The sequence below is a fragment of the Lolium perenne genome, chromosome 7 (genome assembly GCF_019359855.2).
Source record: "Lolium perenne isolate Kyuss_39 chromosome 7, Kyuss_2.0, whole genome shotgun sequence".
In the NCBI taxonomy this organism is placed as follows: domain Eukaryota; kingdom Viridiplantae; phylum Streptophyta; class Magnoliopsida; order Poales; family Poaceae; genus Lolium; species Lolium perenne.
Window position 1 is genome coordinate 7,722,010 of NC_067250.2, and position 14,230 is coordinate 7,736,239.

Below are 14,230 nucleotides of genomic sequence, written 5' to 3' on the forward strand. Positions count from 1 at the left end.
CATATTATAGTTCAATCATACTATGGTCCTGTCTTGCTGACTACTGGATTGCCTAGACCACAGTCTCCTCGTAGGTTCAAATTTGAACATGGATGGTTACAACATGATGGCTTCCACGATAGGGTTAAGGAGATTTAAGAAAGACATGTTGCTGGTTTGAACCCAATACAGAGGTGGAATAATAAAATGTGTGCTTTACGCAAACACCTATATGGTTGGGGTCACCATACAACAGGGTTATCTAAAAAAGAAAAGTTACGAATTTCATTTATTATAGATGACCTCGAGGCTTTGGCAGAAGTTTATCTGCTAATCGCACAAGAACTGAGCGTAAGAGCTAATCAAATGGGGATATTGCAATCCTTTTGCACGACGAGGAACTCAAATGGTATCGACGATCTAAAGCCAATTTATCCTTAAAGGTGATTCGAATACAATGTACTTTCATAGTCTTAATAATGACCGACATAGGAAAACGCATTTTCGTTCGGTAATTCAAGAGGAGGGAACGATTGATGTCCATGAGCATCTAAAGTCGCATCACAAATTATTATAATGATTTATTCGATGATCCCGAGGAAAGCAACTTCTCTTTGGATGAATCTAGATCCGACGATATCCCAAGTGTCCAATGAGTAAAATAGCTTACTTACTGCACCTTACACTAAGAATGAAGTACGGAAGCGATTTTCCAAATGGAGCACAATAAAGCTCCTGGTCTAATGACTTCCCAGCTGAGTTCTATCAGTCTGTTTGGGATGTTATTAAGCCTGAACTACTAGCATTGTTCGGTGACCTCCATACCAGACAACCAGGATTGTTCCGCCTAAATTTTGGTGAGATAATTTTATTTCCTAATATTAATGAAGCATAAAGGATCCAAAAATACCAGCCTATTTGTCCCCTTATTGTTAGTTTTAAATTTTCAGTAAACTTGCTACGATTAGGCTGAACACTATGGTTGGCCATGTGGCTCGACCTTCACAGACTGCTTTTATGCAAGGGTGTACCATCCTTGATGGGGTGGTTTTTATTCATGAAATAGTTCATGAATTGGTTCGAAAAACATGAATGGGATGATTTTAAAGATTGAATTCGAAAAATCCTATAATAAGGTGAAGTGGTATTTCTTCCAGCAGACTCCAGAATGAAAGGTTTTAATGATGAGTGGCACGCTTTAATCCATAGTTTTGTCTCGCGAGAAAGTGTTCCCATTAAAGTCAATGATGAAGTGGGAAAGTACTTTGAGACTAAGAAGGGACTCAGACAGGGTGACTCATTATAGCCAATGCTATTGAACATAGTGGTTGATATGTTAGATGTCATGATTGAATGCGGAAAGTTGGATGGCCAAATTGAAGGTGTCGTTCCTCATCTCATAGATGGTAGATTATCCATTCTTCAATATGCATGCGATACAATTTTTATGGAACATGATTTCGAAAAAGCAAGAAACCTGAAGTTATTTCTTCAGCGTTCGAGCAACTATTAGGTATGAAGATCAATTTCCAGAAGGTGAGTTGTTTTGTTTTGGCGAGGCTAAAGACCAGGTTGCTCTACATGCTGAGTTATTTGGCTGTGGACAAGGTCAGTTTCCTCTTAGGCATTTGGGAATTCCGATTCATTATCGAAGACTATCCAATGCTGAATGAAAAATGGTCGACGAAAGTCTACAAATTAGATTAAATAGTTGGAAAGGCAGATTACTATCCCTGGTTGGAAGATTGGTTCATATCAATTCAGTTCTTAGTAATATGGTATAGTATATGATATCGTCCTTCTAGCTTCCTAGAGGAGTCTTGACACAATTGGATTATTTCCGATCAAGATTCTTCTGGGAAGGGGATAGTGAGAAGCGAAAGTATCGACTGGCTAAATGGTGTCTGCTTTTCCACCCTAAAGATCAAGGTTGACTTGAAATTCAAGACCTTGAGGTAAAAAAATATGGCCCTCTTTGATAAGTGGTTGTTTAAGCTGCATAGTGAGACTGAAATTTGGCAAACTCTCCTACAAAGAAAGTACATTGGTTGTCACAGTTTAGTGGAAACCCGAAGACTTACGTTTCTGGGCAGGTCATATGGCAGCGAAGAATTTCTTCTTCTTCTCATATGGTTCTTTCTCTATTAGGGATGGTTCAGAGATTCGGTTTGGGGAGGATAAATGGATAGGTAATGCCACGCTTCCGACAACAATACCCGGAATTGTACATATAATGCGTTATATAAGTGAGACTCTCGCTATGGTGTTGGAAACTTTTCACCGAATGTGCCATTCAGAAGAAACGTCCGAGACAAGCATCTTGGAATGTCTTGATACATGGTCTAGCTTTAGTGTATCTGACGAGGGATATGATATATTTCGTTGGAACCTGACCAAGAATAGTTTTTTATAGGTATCTTCCATGTACAACACTTTAATCAAACATAATATTCCAGTCGATAATAATTTATAATTTTTGAAGATGAATATACTGCTAAAAACAAAGATATTTGCGTGGTATCTTCATGGTGGGTTGATTATCACCAAATACAACCTTGCAAATCTCAATTTGCAGGGAAGCAAAAAAGTGTCTTTTATCATCATGATGAGACTATAAAACACTTATTATTCTTATCTAAATTTGCTAGATCTATATGGTCAGTCATCCAGATACGTTGAACCTTATCTATTACCTAATAATAAAGAGAGAAGCGTTTCCGTGGTTTAGTCCGTCTAAGTACGTTTTGGTCCATCCTAAAATACGTTTTCGTCCATCCTAATCGATCACTGGGTTTCCTAACAATTTGGGGCGTCCATGAAAAGGTCAGTTCATTGTCCAACACGGAGGTGTGTCCTACTTGGATAGTACTACATGGTACAAAAACCTGATTAGAGACGGTATCAAACATACAAGCAGGTTACGGTTGTCTACAATGATCTTTATAGGCTTATGTGCCCCTGGTTCTCTATATAAACATGTGAGATCGACCATGGCGAGAACTACCCCTGCCTAGCTTGGCCCGATTCGACTGTCCACCGTCACCGCCGGCCGGCCGCCTGTCTGATCGAGGCGCTTCTCCGAGGCTTGCCATGGAAAGCGACAACAAGGAGGGATCAGCGGATGGGAGCTGCGCCGCGCTGTGCGGGGAGTAGGGCCGGCAGGCGCACGGTGTGGAGGTCGGCCAGAGCCGCGGCTCCTCTCGGTCCAAAGCTTGTTGATGTCCACGCACGGCACAGGCCGGCTCACTGGGCGAGGTGAGGAAAATGTTTGATCCGATCCGGCACTACGGGAGAAATGGACATTGCCGTGCGCCCAAATCGCACGGCAAAGGCCGTGCACGGCAAAGTTTGCCCGGCAAAGATCCGGCCGGCAAAGCCGTCTTTGCCGTGCGTCGCGCAAAAATCGCACGGCAAAGCCTTTGCCGAGCGACCTAGCTTTGCCGTGCGCTGCGCAGTCTTTGCCGTGCCGCCTGCTTTGCCGTGTGCCAAAATCCTTTGCCGTGCGTCCCTCTTTGCCGTGCGCTTCCCCTCCAGCACGCACGGCAGAGGAGCCTACAGCAACACCAGGTGGCAGCGCAGTGCACAGCTGGGCAGCCTTTGCCGTGCGCATGTGCACGGCAAAGACAGCCTTTGCCGTGCCGCTTTGTCTTTGCCGTGTGCATGTGCACGGCAAAGGTGCTGAAAATATTTCAGATTTTTGCTGTTTCCATTTAGTCCCTGCACATATAATTCACAAAATAGATATATATTTCCAGATACATATATAGCACAATATATAGACATTTGCACATCATCAACAACAAAGTTCAACCACTAATAGTCCAACAAAGTCCATACATAGAATGTTCCATACAATAGTCCAACAACAAAGTCCAACAACAAATTCATACATAGAATGTTCCAAGTCACACAACAAAGTTCATACAAGCAACATCAACCTTCGCCACTTCCTTGTCCTTCGCCACTTCCTTGTTCTTCTCCACTTCCTTGTCCTTCTCCACCTCCTTGTCCTCCTACAAGTTCATACATGCATAAGTGGCATGGAATGGCTAAACTTAACATGTAAGAACTAGAATTGACATGGAATGATTAAAATTGACATGTAAGAACTAGAATTGACATGGAAGAACTAGAATTGACATGGAATGGCTAAAATTGAACATAATCGCTAGAATTGACATGAAATGGCTAAAATTCAACATAATGGCTAAGAATGACATGGAATGACTAAAGTTGACATGTAAGAACTAGAATTGACATGGAAGAACTAGAATTGACATGGAATGACTAAAATTGACATGTAAGAACTAGAATTGACATGGAAGAACTAGAATTGACATGGAATGGCTAAAATTGAACATAATCGCTAGAATTGACATGAAATGGCTAAAATTCAACATAATGGCTAAGAATGACATGGAATGGCTAAAATTAACATGGAATAGCTAAAATTGAACATAATGGCTAAAATTGACATGGTTGAATGGCTAAAGTTCACAAGTGACATGGTATGGAAGAATTAGAAGTGTAGGAGAACTCACCTAGAAACTGCTGCAGGCTCCGGATGATGCCCGTATTGTTGACGGTCAAGCCAGGTGTCAGCGGGCTCTGACTTGGCGCTTGCTGGAGGAGCGCCATCACAGCCGGATCGGGCGTGGGGATCTGCAATATCCAAAGTTCGGTTAGACAACAAACAAGATTGAGACGGAGATATTAAGTTAACCACTTACAAAATGTGGGAACATAGGAGGACACGACGTGCTAGGACCACTACTCCCCGGTGGGGAAGTCAGCACGGCCTGGTTCATGAACATCTGCTGGAACATCTGCTGCTGTTGTTGCATCTGCTGCAACATGTGCTGCTGCATCTGCATGCTCTCCCTAAGCTGCTGCTGCATCTGCATCTACTGCTCTTGGTTCCTCCGTTCCTTTTCTTCCATCTCCGCCTACGTTGTGTTGCCGCGATGTCAGTAACATTGCAATGGAAAACATGTAACGAAGCGTAGAGGATCGACGAAGAACTTACCCGTAACTTCTCAACAGCTAGGTTCGAAGCCCGTGGGCGGTCTCTACCCGAGGCTGCTCGCTCGTACGCCCACGACGGATATGGCGTAGAGATGGAATGGTCTTTGGGTCGACTAACCCATCAGCAATCCATAGGCGGCCACCCTTCTTGCCTTGTCCCGCAAGCACCGCAACCTCAACGTCAAAGTCTTCGGTGGTTGGGTCGGCGTCTTCGCCGTGCTTGGCCTTGAACTTCGAGCGGTATGCGCCACACTGGGCCTCCGCTAGCCCGTTGACCCACACGGACCCCGTTTCATGATGCGGCTCCCTCCTGGTCTTGGACTTTTGGAAAAGGCCAAATAAGTTTGGTGTCACGCCTGTCTTCACTTCCTGCAAAAGAGTACATGCAAGTAAGTGAAGAGGGACACCCTTGCGGGGCTAACAATAACATGAAACGAAAGAATGAAGAAACCATTTGCTCACCTCTTGCTGCAAGGTAAGGGCCAAGTTCTTGCTGCCCAGGACATGTGATCCACCTCCCATCTCTAAACGCTTCTGCTTGCCCTCCTCGTGCTTCCGGGCGTACTCGGGGGATGTCCACCATATGACCATCGCAAGAAAGCACGCCTTGTCTTCCCCGACGTACTGAGGAGGGTTCTACATACACAAGATAGACCCATTATTAGAACATACACTACATGAAAATGCGGAAATATATAACACATCGATGCTAATACCTGCAGGTACTGCCACGGTGCCATGAGCGTATCCCGACAATCAGCCTTACTCATCCAAACTTTGCGCTCGGCGTGCCAGTCGCGGACGCACTGGACACGTGCCTCGTAGTGCATGCCAGTCACCCTCACCCTGCACAACTCGTGTAAGATAACGTCGCACGCAATTTCCTCGCCCTCAGCCCTCTTGAAGTATTTCTGCAACCATGCACATAGGTAAAACAAGAGGAATTAGAGCAACTATTGGTAGTCAAGAAGTGTTTGAATGCTATGAAGCCAAAAGTCACGTACCCAGAAGTGGCGGACAACCCGCTCTTGCATGTTGGTGCACTTGCCGCTAGGATCTTCCGCGTAGCTGTAGTGCTTCCAAGTCCAAGCCACATCGCGGCCACCACTAGGGAGATTGACAATCCTAGGGAAATGCTTCCTAATTAGGCCTCCAAGGATGTTCGAGTACTCACGTGTCGGCTTCCTCCTCGGGTCACCATACTTGAACATGCTGCACAACGAAATGCCAAAATCAGTATGCATGTGATGAAAATTTGTATAATGATAAAAATTTCAATAATGGAATGCCAAAATCAGCATGTACCTCTTTCCAGAGGGCACGAGAACAACATCGCGGAAGGCCCAAGTTTTTAGCTTGGGGAGTTTCATAATCCCGCGCTTATACGGCTTCTTGTCCCGTGGTTCCAGCCTCTCCTCGGCTGCAACGTACACCTCCTCCGTCGGCGGATACCAAGCTAGGTTTGGGTCTAGCTCCTGCGGCAAACCCCCAGCCCCTCCTCCTCCTCGAGGTCCTCCCCACCATCCTCCACACCGTCCTCCTCGTCCTGCCCACCGTCCTCCTCGTCCTGCCCACCGTGCTCCTCACCGTCCTCCTCGTCCTCCCCACCCCAGTGCTCCTCGTCATCATCCTCGGCTGGGGGAGGACTAGGAGAAGGGGTACGAAGTCGCCGTGGCTGGGCATTCTTCCTCTGTGGTGGAGGGCTAGGAGGAGCGCTAGGAGGACGTGTCTGCGACGAACCACTCGAAAGTCCCACAAGCTCAGCCACGGTCTTGATCTTCTTTTTGAAACCTCCCTTTCTTTTTCTTGGCGGCATGTTTCAATCACCTGTAAACACAATGAAAAGAGTGGTTTATTAGTATGCAATGTAAACAGATGAATATTAGTGAAATCAACAATAATGCAAATATATAAGTAGATGAATATTAGTAGATAGATCATAGTTTATTACAAATAGCACATAGTTCAGTACATAGATCATAGTTTATTACAAATAGCACATAATTCAGTACATAGATCATAGTTTATTACAAATAACACATAGTTCAGTACATAGGATAGCCTCACAATTACAACTACATAGATCAGTAGCCTATGTCGACATCCGTAATCGGACCACATGTTTCATCATCATCAGGCTCAGCGAACCAATAATCATCGATGAAACCTGGAGGTGGTCCATTTGGATCTAGGTCAATGCCTGCTTTGAACGCCTCGAGCAAACTTAGGTCTTCTACGGCACACACATCCTCAGCTTCATATTCTTCATTGTCTTCCTCCATAACCGCATCTTCTTCTTGCTCATCGTCTACGACCATGTTATCAACAACGGCCGACAAGTCGATAGTGAAATGATCGGGGAGCCCTTCTTCTTGATAAAAATCAACAGTCCTTGTTGAGGGGTCTGTGACGGTAATCGTCCTTGTTTGGCGGGGGTGGCCTAATGCGTGAAGGAACCGTCATCACAACATCCCATCCATGTAGACGTTTGGTCGGGTTTCGACACGCGTACGGGAGATAGAATACTTGGAAGGCTTGGGTGGCCAAAATGTACACGTCCTTTCCCTTATAAACAGAGCTTCTTTCAACTTCGACCAATCCAATTTCAGGATCCCGTCTCACGCGACGTGGGTCGAACCAATGGCATTTGAATACGACGGGATTTAGCCCTTTGTCAAACCCGTAATTCAGCTCGTATATACCCTCGACTCTTCCATAGTAATGGAGTCCATCATCACCTTGACATACCACCCCGCTATTTATTGTCTTCTTGTTTGGACGGCTTGTTGTGTATTGATGGGTGCAGGCGATACCCATTCACGTCATAAGAATTGAACGAGTCGACGGAATGGTTGAAGCCCCTAGCAATTTTTCGTAGCAAGGGATTCATGTCTTTGTCAGTTCTTGCCTACAAGATTAGGACGACAAGTTTAGAACAAGAAATGACCGAGAAATGTCGACAGTGTACAAACAAATTTGGATAGGATAGTACCAAACCACAGAACCAGCTACTGAAACCATGACCGCCGCCCTTATCGAAAATATCCTTGGATTCTTCCGAGGTAGGATCCCTGTGGGTATACCTCCAATATTTAGTCGTGAATTGTCTACAACAGTGAACGGAGGAAGAGTTAGCCACGAACATACGATGAATGTTTGCGAATAACTAAATGGTTAGCACTTACTTGATGTACGGCTTCACTTCCACCATGGTGTTCAAGACATATGAGTGGATCAACTCCCGCTCATGTAAATTCGTTGTGTACGGCTTCGAGCCACTTGACTTGCCGCCAAGCCCTATGAAGATGCTAAGCTTGGGTACATCTTCATTGTTGGCGGCATTGTAACGGAGGACCGGGTTGTGCTTTGTGGGAATGTTGGGATCATAGTGCTTAGTGGTGAAGTTTGCCACCTCCACGTTCAGGACTACCTCGGCTATGGATACTTCGATCTTGCATTTATTGCCAGTCATCTGACGAAGCTTTTGTGTTTCTCTCTCGGGACCAAACTGCCAACGGCCCCAATTCGGCCCCCCCTTTAAGCATTCCTTCGCGAGGTGCAGGATCATATGTTGCATCAGATTAAAGAACGCTGGAGGAAAGATCTTCTCTAGATCACAAAGCAACATGGGTGCCTTTTCATCCAGCTTCTCAATCACTTTAGTGTCTAACTCCCTAGCACAAATCTGGCGGAAGAAAAAACTCAACCTCGCTAGCACTCGCCAAGTCTTCTCAGGGACATAGCCTCGAATCATCACCGGCATTATCCGCTCAAGCCACACGTGGTAGTCATGACTCTTCAGTCCTTGTACTCGCAACGTTTCAATGTTCAGACCCCTCATCCAATTGGCTGCGAACCCATCAGGGAAAAACAAGGAGTCCTTCATCCATTGGAAGACCTCCCTTTTTTGGGCCTTTGTGAGGCAGAACGGAGCGTGTGGCTTAGTCCAAGTTTTTTTGGCACCTTGAGGTGGCTTCATGTTCAACTCTGGCCTATCGCACAACTTTTCTTGGTCAATTCGAGCCTTTATGTTATCCTTCGTCTTCTCAGTGTCCACTATGGTGCTCCAAATGGCTTCACTGATATTCTTCTCGGTGTGCATTACATCAATGTTATGCGGGAGCTCCAGAAACTCAAAGTAAGGAAGCTTCCAGAAGCACGGCTTATGGGTCCATTGGTGTGTCTCCCCATATCCAAGAAACCATTCCCATCAGGGTTAGGCTGGAGAGCGTCTAACTCGGCCTTGGTTTCCTGTCCGGTCTTCGGAATTGGCTTCGGTGCATGGACAACATGACCTTTTTTGAAACTCTTTACATCACTCCTGTATTCATGACTCTGCTCAAGGAACTGTCGAGCTTCATCAAAGCAGGAATACTTGCCACCCTTGTTTAGCCAGAAGAAAGTCACGGCTTGCCTGCACTCCGGACAAGGCCACTTCCCATGTGTACACCACCCGCAGAACAAAGCACGTGCTGGCAAGTCATGCAGAGACGTGTGGTACCAGACATACATATCGAAGTGTTCCTTCTTTGCCGCGTCATAAGTTCGGATCCCGCGATCTTCCCAGCCAAGAAGCAAGTCATCAATCAGTGGTTCCAGATACACGTTCATGTTCTTACCCGGGTATTTCGGTCCTGGGATTATCATCGACACAAACATGTACTCTGATCTCGTGCAGACGCCAGGGGGTAGGTTCAGGGGAATAACAAACACTGGCCAACAACTGTATACCGCAGCCGACATACCATATGGATTGAACCCATCGGTTGATATCGCAATTGCTACGCTCCTCGGGTCACCGGCTTTCAGGGGATATTTCTTGACAAAGTTCTTCCATGCAGTACCATCCGACGGATGTATCATCTTGCCAGCATGCAGTCTGATCCCTTCTACAGCCCACCTCATCTGCTGGGCAGTATCCTCGGTCATGAAGAGCCGCTGGATCCTCGGTAGGACTGGAAGATAGCGGAGGATATTCTTGGCAACCGTGGTCTGCCTCTTCTGACCATCACCATTGGTGTCAACCTCAAAGTACCTAGAGCTTTTGCAATGGATGCAATAGTTTGTGTTAGCATGCTCCTCTCTGAATAGCATGCATCCCTTTGGACAAGCGTGTATCTGCTGAGATGACATCTTGAGGTCACTGAGCAATTTTTTCGAATAGTAGAAGTTTTGCGGCAAGAGGTGCCCTTTCGGCAGAATGCTGCCAACGAGGACCAGAAGTTCATCGAACCCATCTCTGCACAGATTCCTGTGGCACTTAAAGGCCAAAAGGCGAGCGATGGCATCTAGTTGGGTAACATCTGTATTTACGTGTAGGGGTTTCTGCGAAGCAAACAAAGCCTCGTAATACTTCTTTGTGTTTTCCTCCGGCTCCTCACTTGTCTCCGCATCCCTAGATGTCTCCGCCTCTACATGAGGGCTTTCAGGCACATTACCATTAGCCAAGTTCTCTAGGCACCTATCAAACCCAGTATCATATTCTCTCGTAGGCTGAATCTGCCGCACCTCCTTCCTAGCACGTTTCTTCGCCTTTTCTCCATGAAAAGTCCAAATCTTGTAGGACGGTTTGAACCCAGACTTGATCAGGTGAAGACTCATAGTTTCCTTGTCCTGTGTTTTTTGGTTGTTGCACTTACTACAAGGGCAAAAAACTGTCCTGGGTCTGCTAGGGATGTCAAACGCCCTGTCCACGAACTGCTTGGTCTTTTCTCCCCATTCCTCACGAAAAGGAAAAGAACTCAAGCGCAAAGCAAGGTCACCTCCTGTCCCAGTATAAAGAAACGTCTGGGTCGGGTTTCTTTCCCCGCCACTGACCTAATCTTTCGACGCCTCTGAATTTGGCGTGTCGCCGCTAGCAGGAGCACCTCGCGGAGCATCGACTTGAACCTGCCCAAGTCTAGCCGTGAGAGTCCCACCCTGCGATGCGTAGTCGGTGAGCTTCTACTGGCGCCGTGCTGGTGCAGCTGGGGCTTGGCGTGGCTGACTTGGGGGACGGTTCTTGGAGGAAGGTGCAGTGTTGAGGGATAGGACAACAGCCGGGCGGAGGAGGGGCGACGGTGAGGAACAGAGCTCGCTCCGAGGCAGACAACATGGAGGCGCTCCATGTCATCGCGCGCCGGAAAGGTCACGGTTTCGTCGGGATAGCAGTGCTGCTGCCGGTGCTTGCCACAAGTCACGGTGTTGCCACGAAATTCGCGAGCGGGATAGTCGCCGACTTCTTCTACGGCCAGGCCGCATCGTCATGCCTCCCCTATAATAGTGCTGCAAGGTGGCCACGGCATTGTGCAAACATGATTAGGCACCCGGGCATGGTGCACTTTGCGAGCAAGGTGGCCACGGCATAGCCGGACGGCTTCATCGATGGAACTCGGGGGATGCCCTTCGCGAGCCGGGGAGGCCGCGGCCTTGCGGGGACACACCAGCAGCACAGTATCCCAAGTCGATGGAATCCTCCGGTTGTTGTGTGCAGCTGACGATGTTGGTTGGCATCCGGAGTGGAGGCATTGAGGGGACGTGAGCGTGGCGACCAACAGCCCACAACCATCACAGATCAACTCCATAATCACAGGAATCCACAGAGCGTGGCCGCCGCATGCATTCATTCGTGCACCAAGCAGGGTAGCAGTGGCCAGCCCGAAGGGGATTAAGTATGCATCCATGACACCGTGGATGGTTTGGTCTGGTCCGCATTGTGGTGGTGCCTCAAGTTGAGTTGCTTCTTACCAAGGACAGGGGCGTGGATCTAGATGCAGCGTCGATGCCCGTCTTTGCTTTTCGTGCATCCCTGGCATCTACAAATCTTCTCGCCTGCTCGTTTCTTGGGCTGCTAGACTGCTCGCTTGCTGTATGTTGAAATGCCCCAGCGGTGCAGGCTGTTTGGCATGTGCACATCTTGGAGAGGGTTGATACTATGCACCTGGTTTGTTTAAGATGCTGGATACCAAGATGTGGTACATCAGCTCCAAGATGTTTGCGACTCGATTTGTTGTGCTATTCCTGCCGATGCATCCGGTTTGGTACAGATGCTGATACTAGGATCTCCAACTGTGGGTATGTGTATTATTCCCTTGAGATCGTTCAATCAAGTCGCTATACTATTTCTTTCATTGGAAAAAGATACAGAAGTGTAAGCTGAAGTCAAAGCAAAGAAAAAAGAGCAGGAAAAATGCTCCCTGTTTTTTTTAGCATATCAACCGGATACACTTCAGTAAGCACAAAATGTGTTTTGCTTACAACACGTATGAATTGCCAAGTATTAGGACCCCCTTGATTCTCAAGATTAAAAATTTCCAGCAATGCACGGGACAAGTGGTATATTTATCTTGGATTAATATCACATCAAGCTAATGTACAAGCTTAGAGGAGATGATTTCATAGATATTCGGCCAAATTACAAGAGATGTTGGAGATGGATAGAAGGTTCCGCCCTCAGCATCGGATGCGCCGGCCAATTCGAACTGGGCATGGTTGCCCTTAATCACGCGAGTACTAGGGCAACTGATGATGCAGAGATGGCCGTTTACTGCAGCCTCGTGTGCTAGGTTCAGCAATGGGGATTGGGCATACAAGAGGGTAAAGAGAATGGGCACCTTTGCTCCATTAAGCTGGACGTCCATGCCCGCGTTGCTTGATTCGCGACTGCTAAACTGGTTGGTGCTCATACGACGGATTAGATACAGCCAGCAAGGTGTAGCGTCTATCTCTCAGTTCTTTCCTATGTCTCGTTAGTTGTTTTATTTACAGTTCAATGTATTGAAGCTATGAAATTCTATGTACCGAAGCGATGAAGTTATCTGAGAGTAAGTTATGTTTTACTTGCAATTTAATGTCTGTTAGTTGTTTTTTCAAGATATTGAATTGCTTATGGACTTTTTATTATTGCCACTACATAGATGTGTTTTTGCTTTGGAAATTACATGATCAAGAGGCATTAATTTAAAGTCGTCCAAATGACATAAAATTTCACTGATGGTGAGATATTGTACATTTGTCAATATAGAATTTCTCTGATTTTTAGTAGTGAAGTTTTTCACGGTCTAAAAATATTCTGTAAAAATTAACCCGTCGCAACGCAAAGGGCAAATTTCCTAGTATCCACAAAGTAATGTTGCGAACATATTCGGAAACTAGCTGAATGATGTCGATACTATGTTTAAACTACTTGCTACCGTGGGAGCGATTGTCGTTAATTGGTTGTTGTGGCTATGTAGAAATGACAAGGTTTTTAATAATAAAGCTTCTTCTCTTATGCATGTCAGATACCGTTGCATAACTACACTTCGTTTATGGCCTCCTCTACAACGAGTGGAGCATCGCGACCTCTCTATATAGGTGTGATACGTCTCCAACGTATCGATAATTTCTTATGTTCCATGCTACTTTATTGATGATACCTACATGTTTTATACATACTTTATGTCATATTTATGCATTTTCCGGCACTAACCTATTAACAAGATGCCGAAGAGCCAGTTGTTGTTTTCTGCTGTTTTTGGTTTCAGAAATCCTAGTAAGGAAATATTCTCGGAATTGGACGAAATCAACGCCCAGGATCTTATTTTTCCACGAAGCTTCCAGAACACCGGGGGAGATACGAAGTGGGGCGACGAGGCGGCGACACGCCAGGGCGGCGCGGCCCAAGCCCTGGCCGCGCCGGCCTGTTGTGTGGGCCCCTCGCGTCACCCCTAAACCTACCTCTTCGCCTATAAGAAGCTTTCGTCGGTAATAGTTCCAGTACCGAGAGCCACGATACAGAAAACCTTCCAGAGACGCCGCCGCCGCCAATCCCATCTCGGGGGATTCAGGAGATCGCCTCCGGCACCCTGCCGGAGAGGGGAATCATCTCCCGGAGGACTCTACACCACCATGGTCGCCTCCGGAGTGATGTGTGAGTAGTTCACCCCTGGACTATGGATCTATAGCAGTAACTAGATGGTTGTCTTCTCCTAATTGTGCTATCATTGTTGGATCTTGTGAGCTGCCTAACATGATCAAGATCATCTATCTGTAATAATATATGTTGCGTTTGTTGGGATCCGATGAATAGTGAATGCTATGTTATGTTGATTATCAATCTATCATCTATGTGTTGTTTATGATCTTGCATGCTCTCCGTTGCTAGTAGAGGCTCTGGCCAAGTTTTTGCTTGTAACTCCAAGAGGGAGTATTTATGCTCGATAGTGGGTTCATGCCTCCATTAAATGCAGGACGATGTGAGAAAGTT

The 14,230-nt window shown here is 46.4% G+C and overlaps 2 protein-coding genes across 2 annotated transcripts; both read right to left on the bottom strand.

The window, feature by feature from the left end:
• Positions 1–3,912: 3,912 nt before the first annotated feature.
• Positions 3,913–4,965, bottom strand: LOC127316273 (uncharacterized). Its single transcript, XM_051346676.2, has 3 exons — positions 4,710–4,965; positions 4,521–4,641; positions 3,913–3,992 (listed from the first exon to the last, which is right to left on the bottom strand). The coding sequence occupies exons 1-3, from the start codon at positions 4,881–4,883 to the stop codon at positions 3,913–3,915; spliced, it is 375 nt and encodes a 124-aa protein (XP_051202636.2). The 5' UTR covers positions 4,884–4,965.
• A 57-nt stretch (positions 4,966–5,022) lies between these two features.
• LOC127316272 (uncharacterized) lies at positions 5,023–7,286 on the bottom strand. Its single transcript, XM_051346675.1, has 5 exons — positions 7,153–7,286; positions 6,009–6,216; positions 5,721–5,915; positions 5,467–5,640; positions 5,023–5,373 (listed from the first exon to the last, which is right to left on the bottom strand). Exons 1-5 carry the CDS (start codon positions 7,284–7,286, stop codon positions 5,023–5,025), a joined length of 1,062 nt encoding a protein of 353 aa, XP_051202635.1.
• Positions 7,287–14,230: the final 6,944 nt, after the last annotated feature.

Bases quoted from the DNA above. Each gene is read 5' to 3' on its own strand.
- LOC127316273 (XM_051346676.2), bottom strand. From the start codon at position 4,883: ATGCAGATGCAGCAGCAGCTTAGGGAGAGCATGCAGATGCAGCAGCAC. The intron at 4,642-4,709 runs GTAAGTGGTTAA...TGGATATTGCAG, and splicing joins CTCCTATGTTCCCACATTTT to ATCCCCACGCCCGATCCGGC. The intron at 3,993-4,520 runs GTGAGTTCTCCT...ATGAACTTGTAG, and splicing joins GAGCCTGCAGCAGTTTCTAG to GAGGACAAGGAGGTGGAGAA.
- LOC127316272 (XM_051346675.1), bottom strand. From the start codon at position 7,286: ATGGAGGAAGACAATGAAGAATATGAAGCTGAGGATGTGTGTGCCGTA. The intron at 5,916-6,008 runs GTACGTGACTTT...GCATGGTTGCAG, and splicing joins GGGTTGTCCGCCACTTCTGG to AAATACTTCAAGAGGGCTGA. The intron at 5,374-5,466 runs GTGAGCAAATGG...ACTCTTTTGCAG, and splicing joins CCCTTACCTTGCAGCAAGAG to GAAGTGAAGACAGGCGTGAC.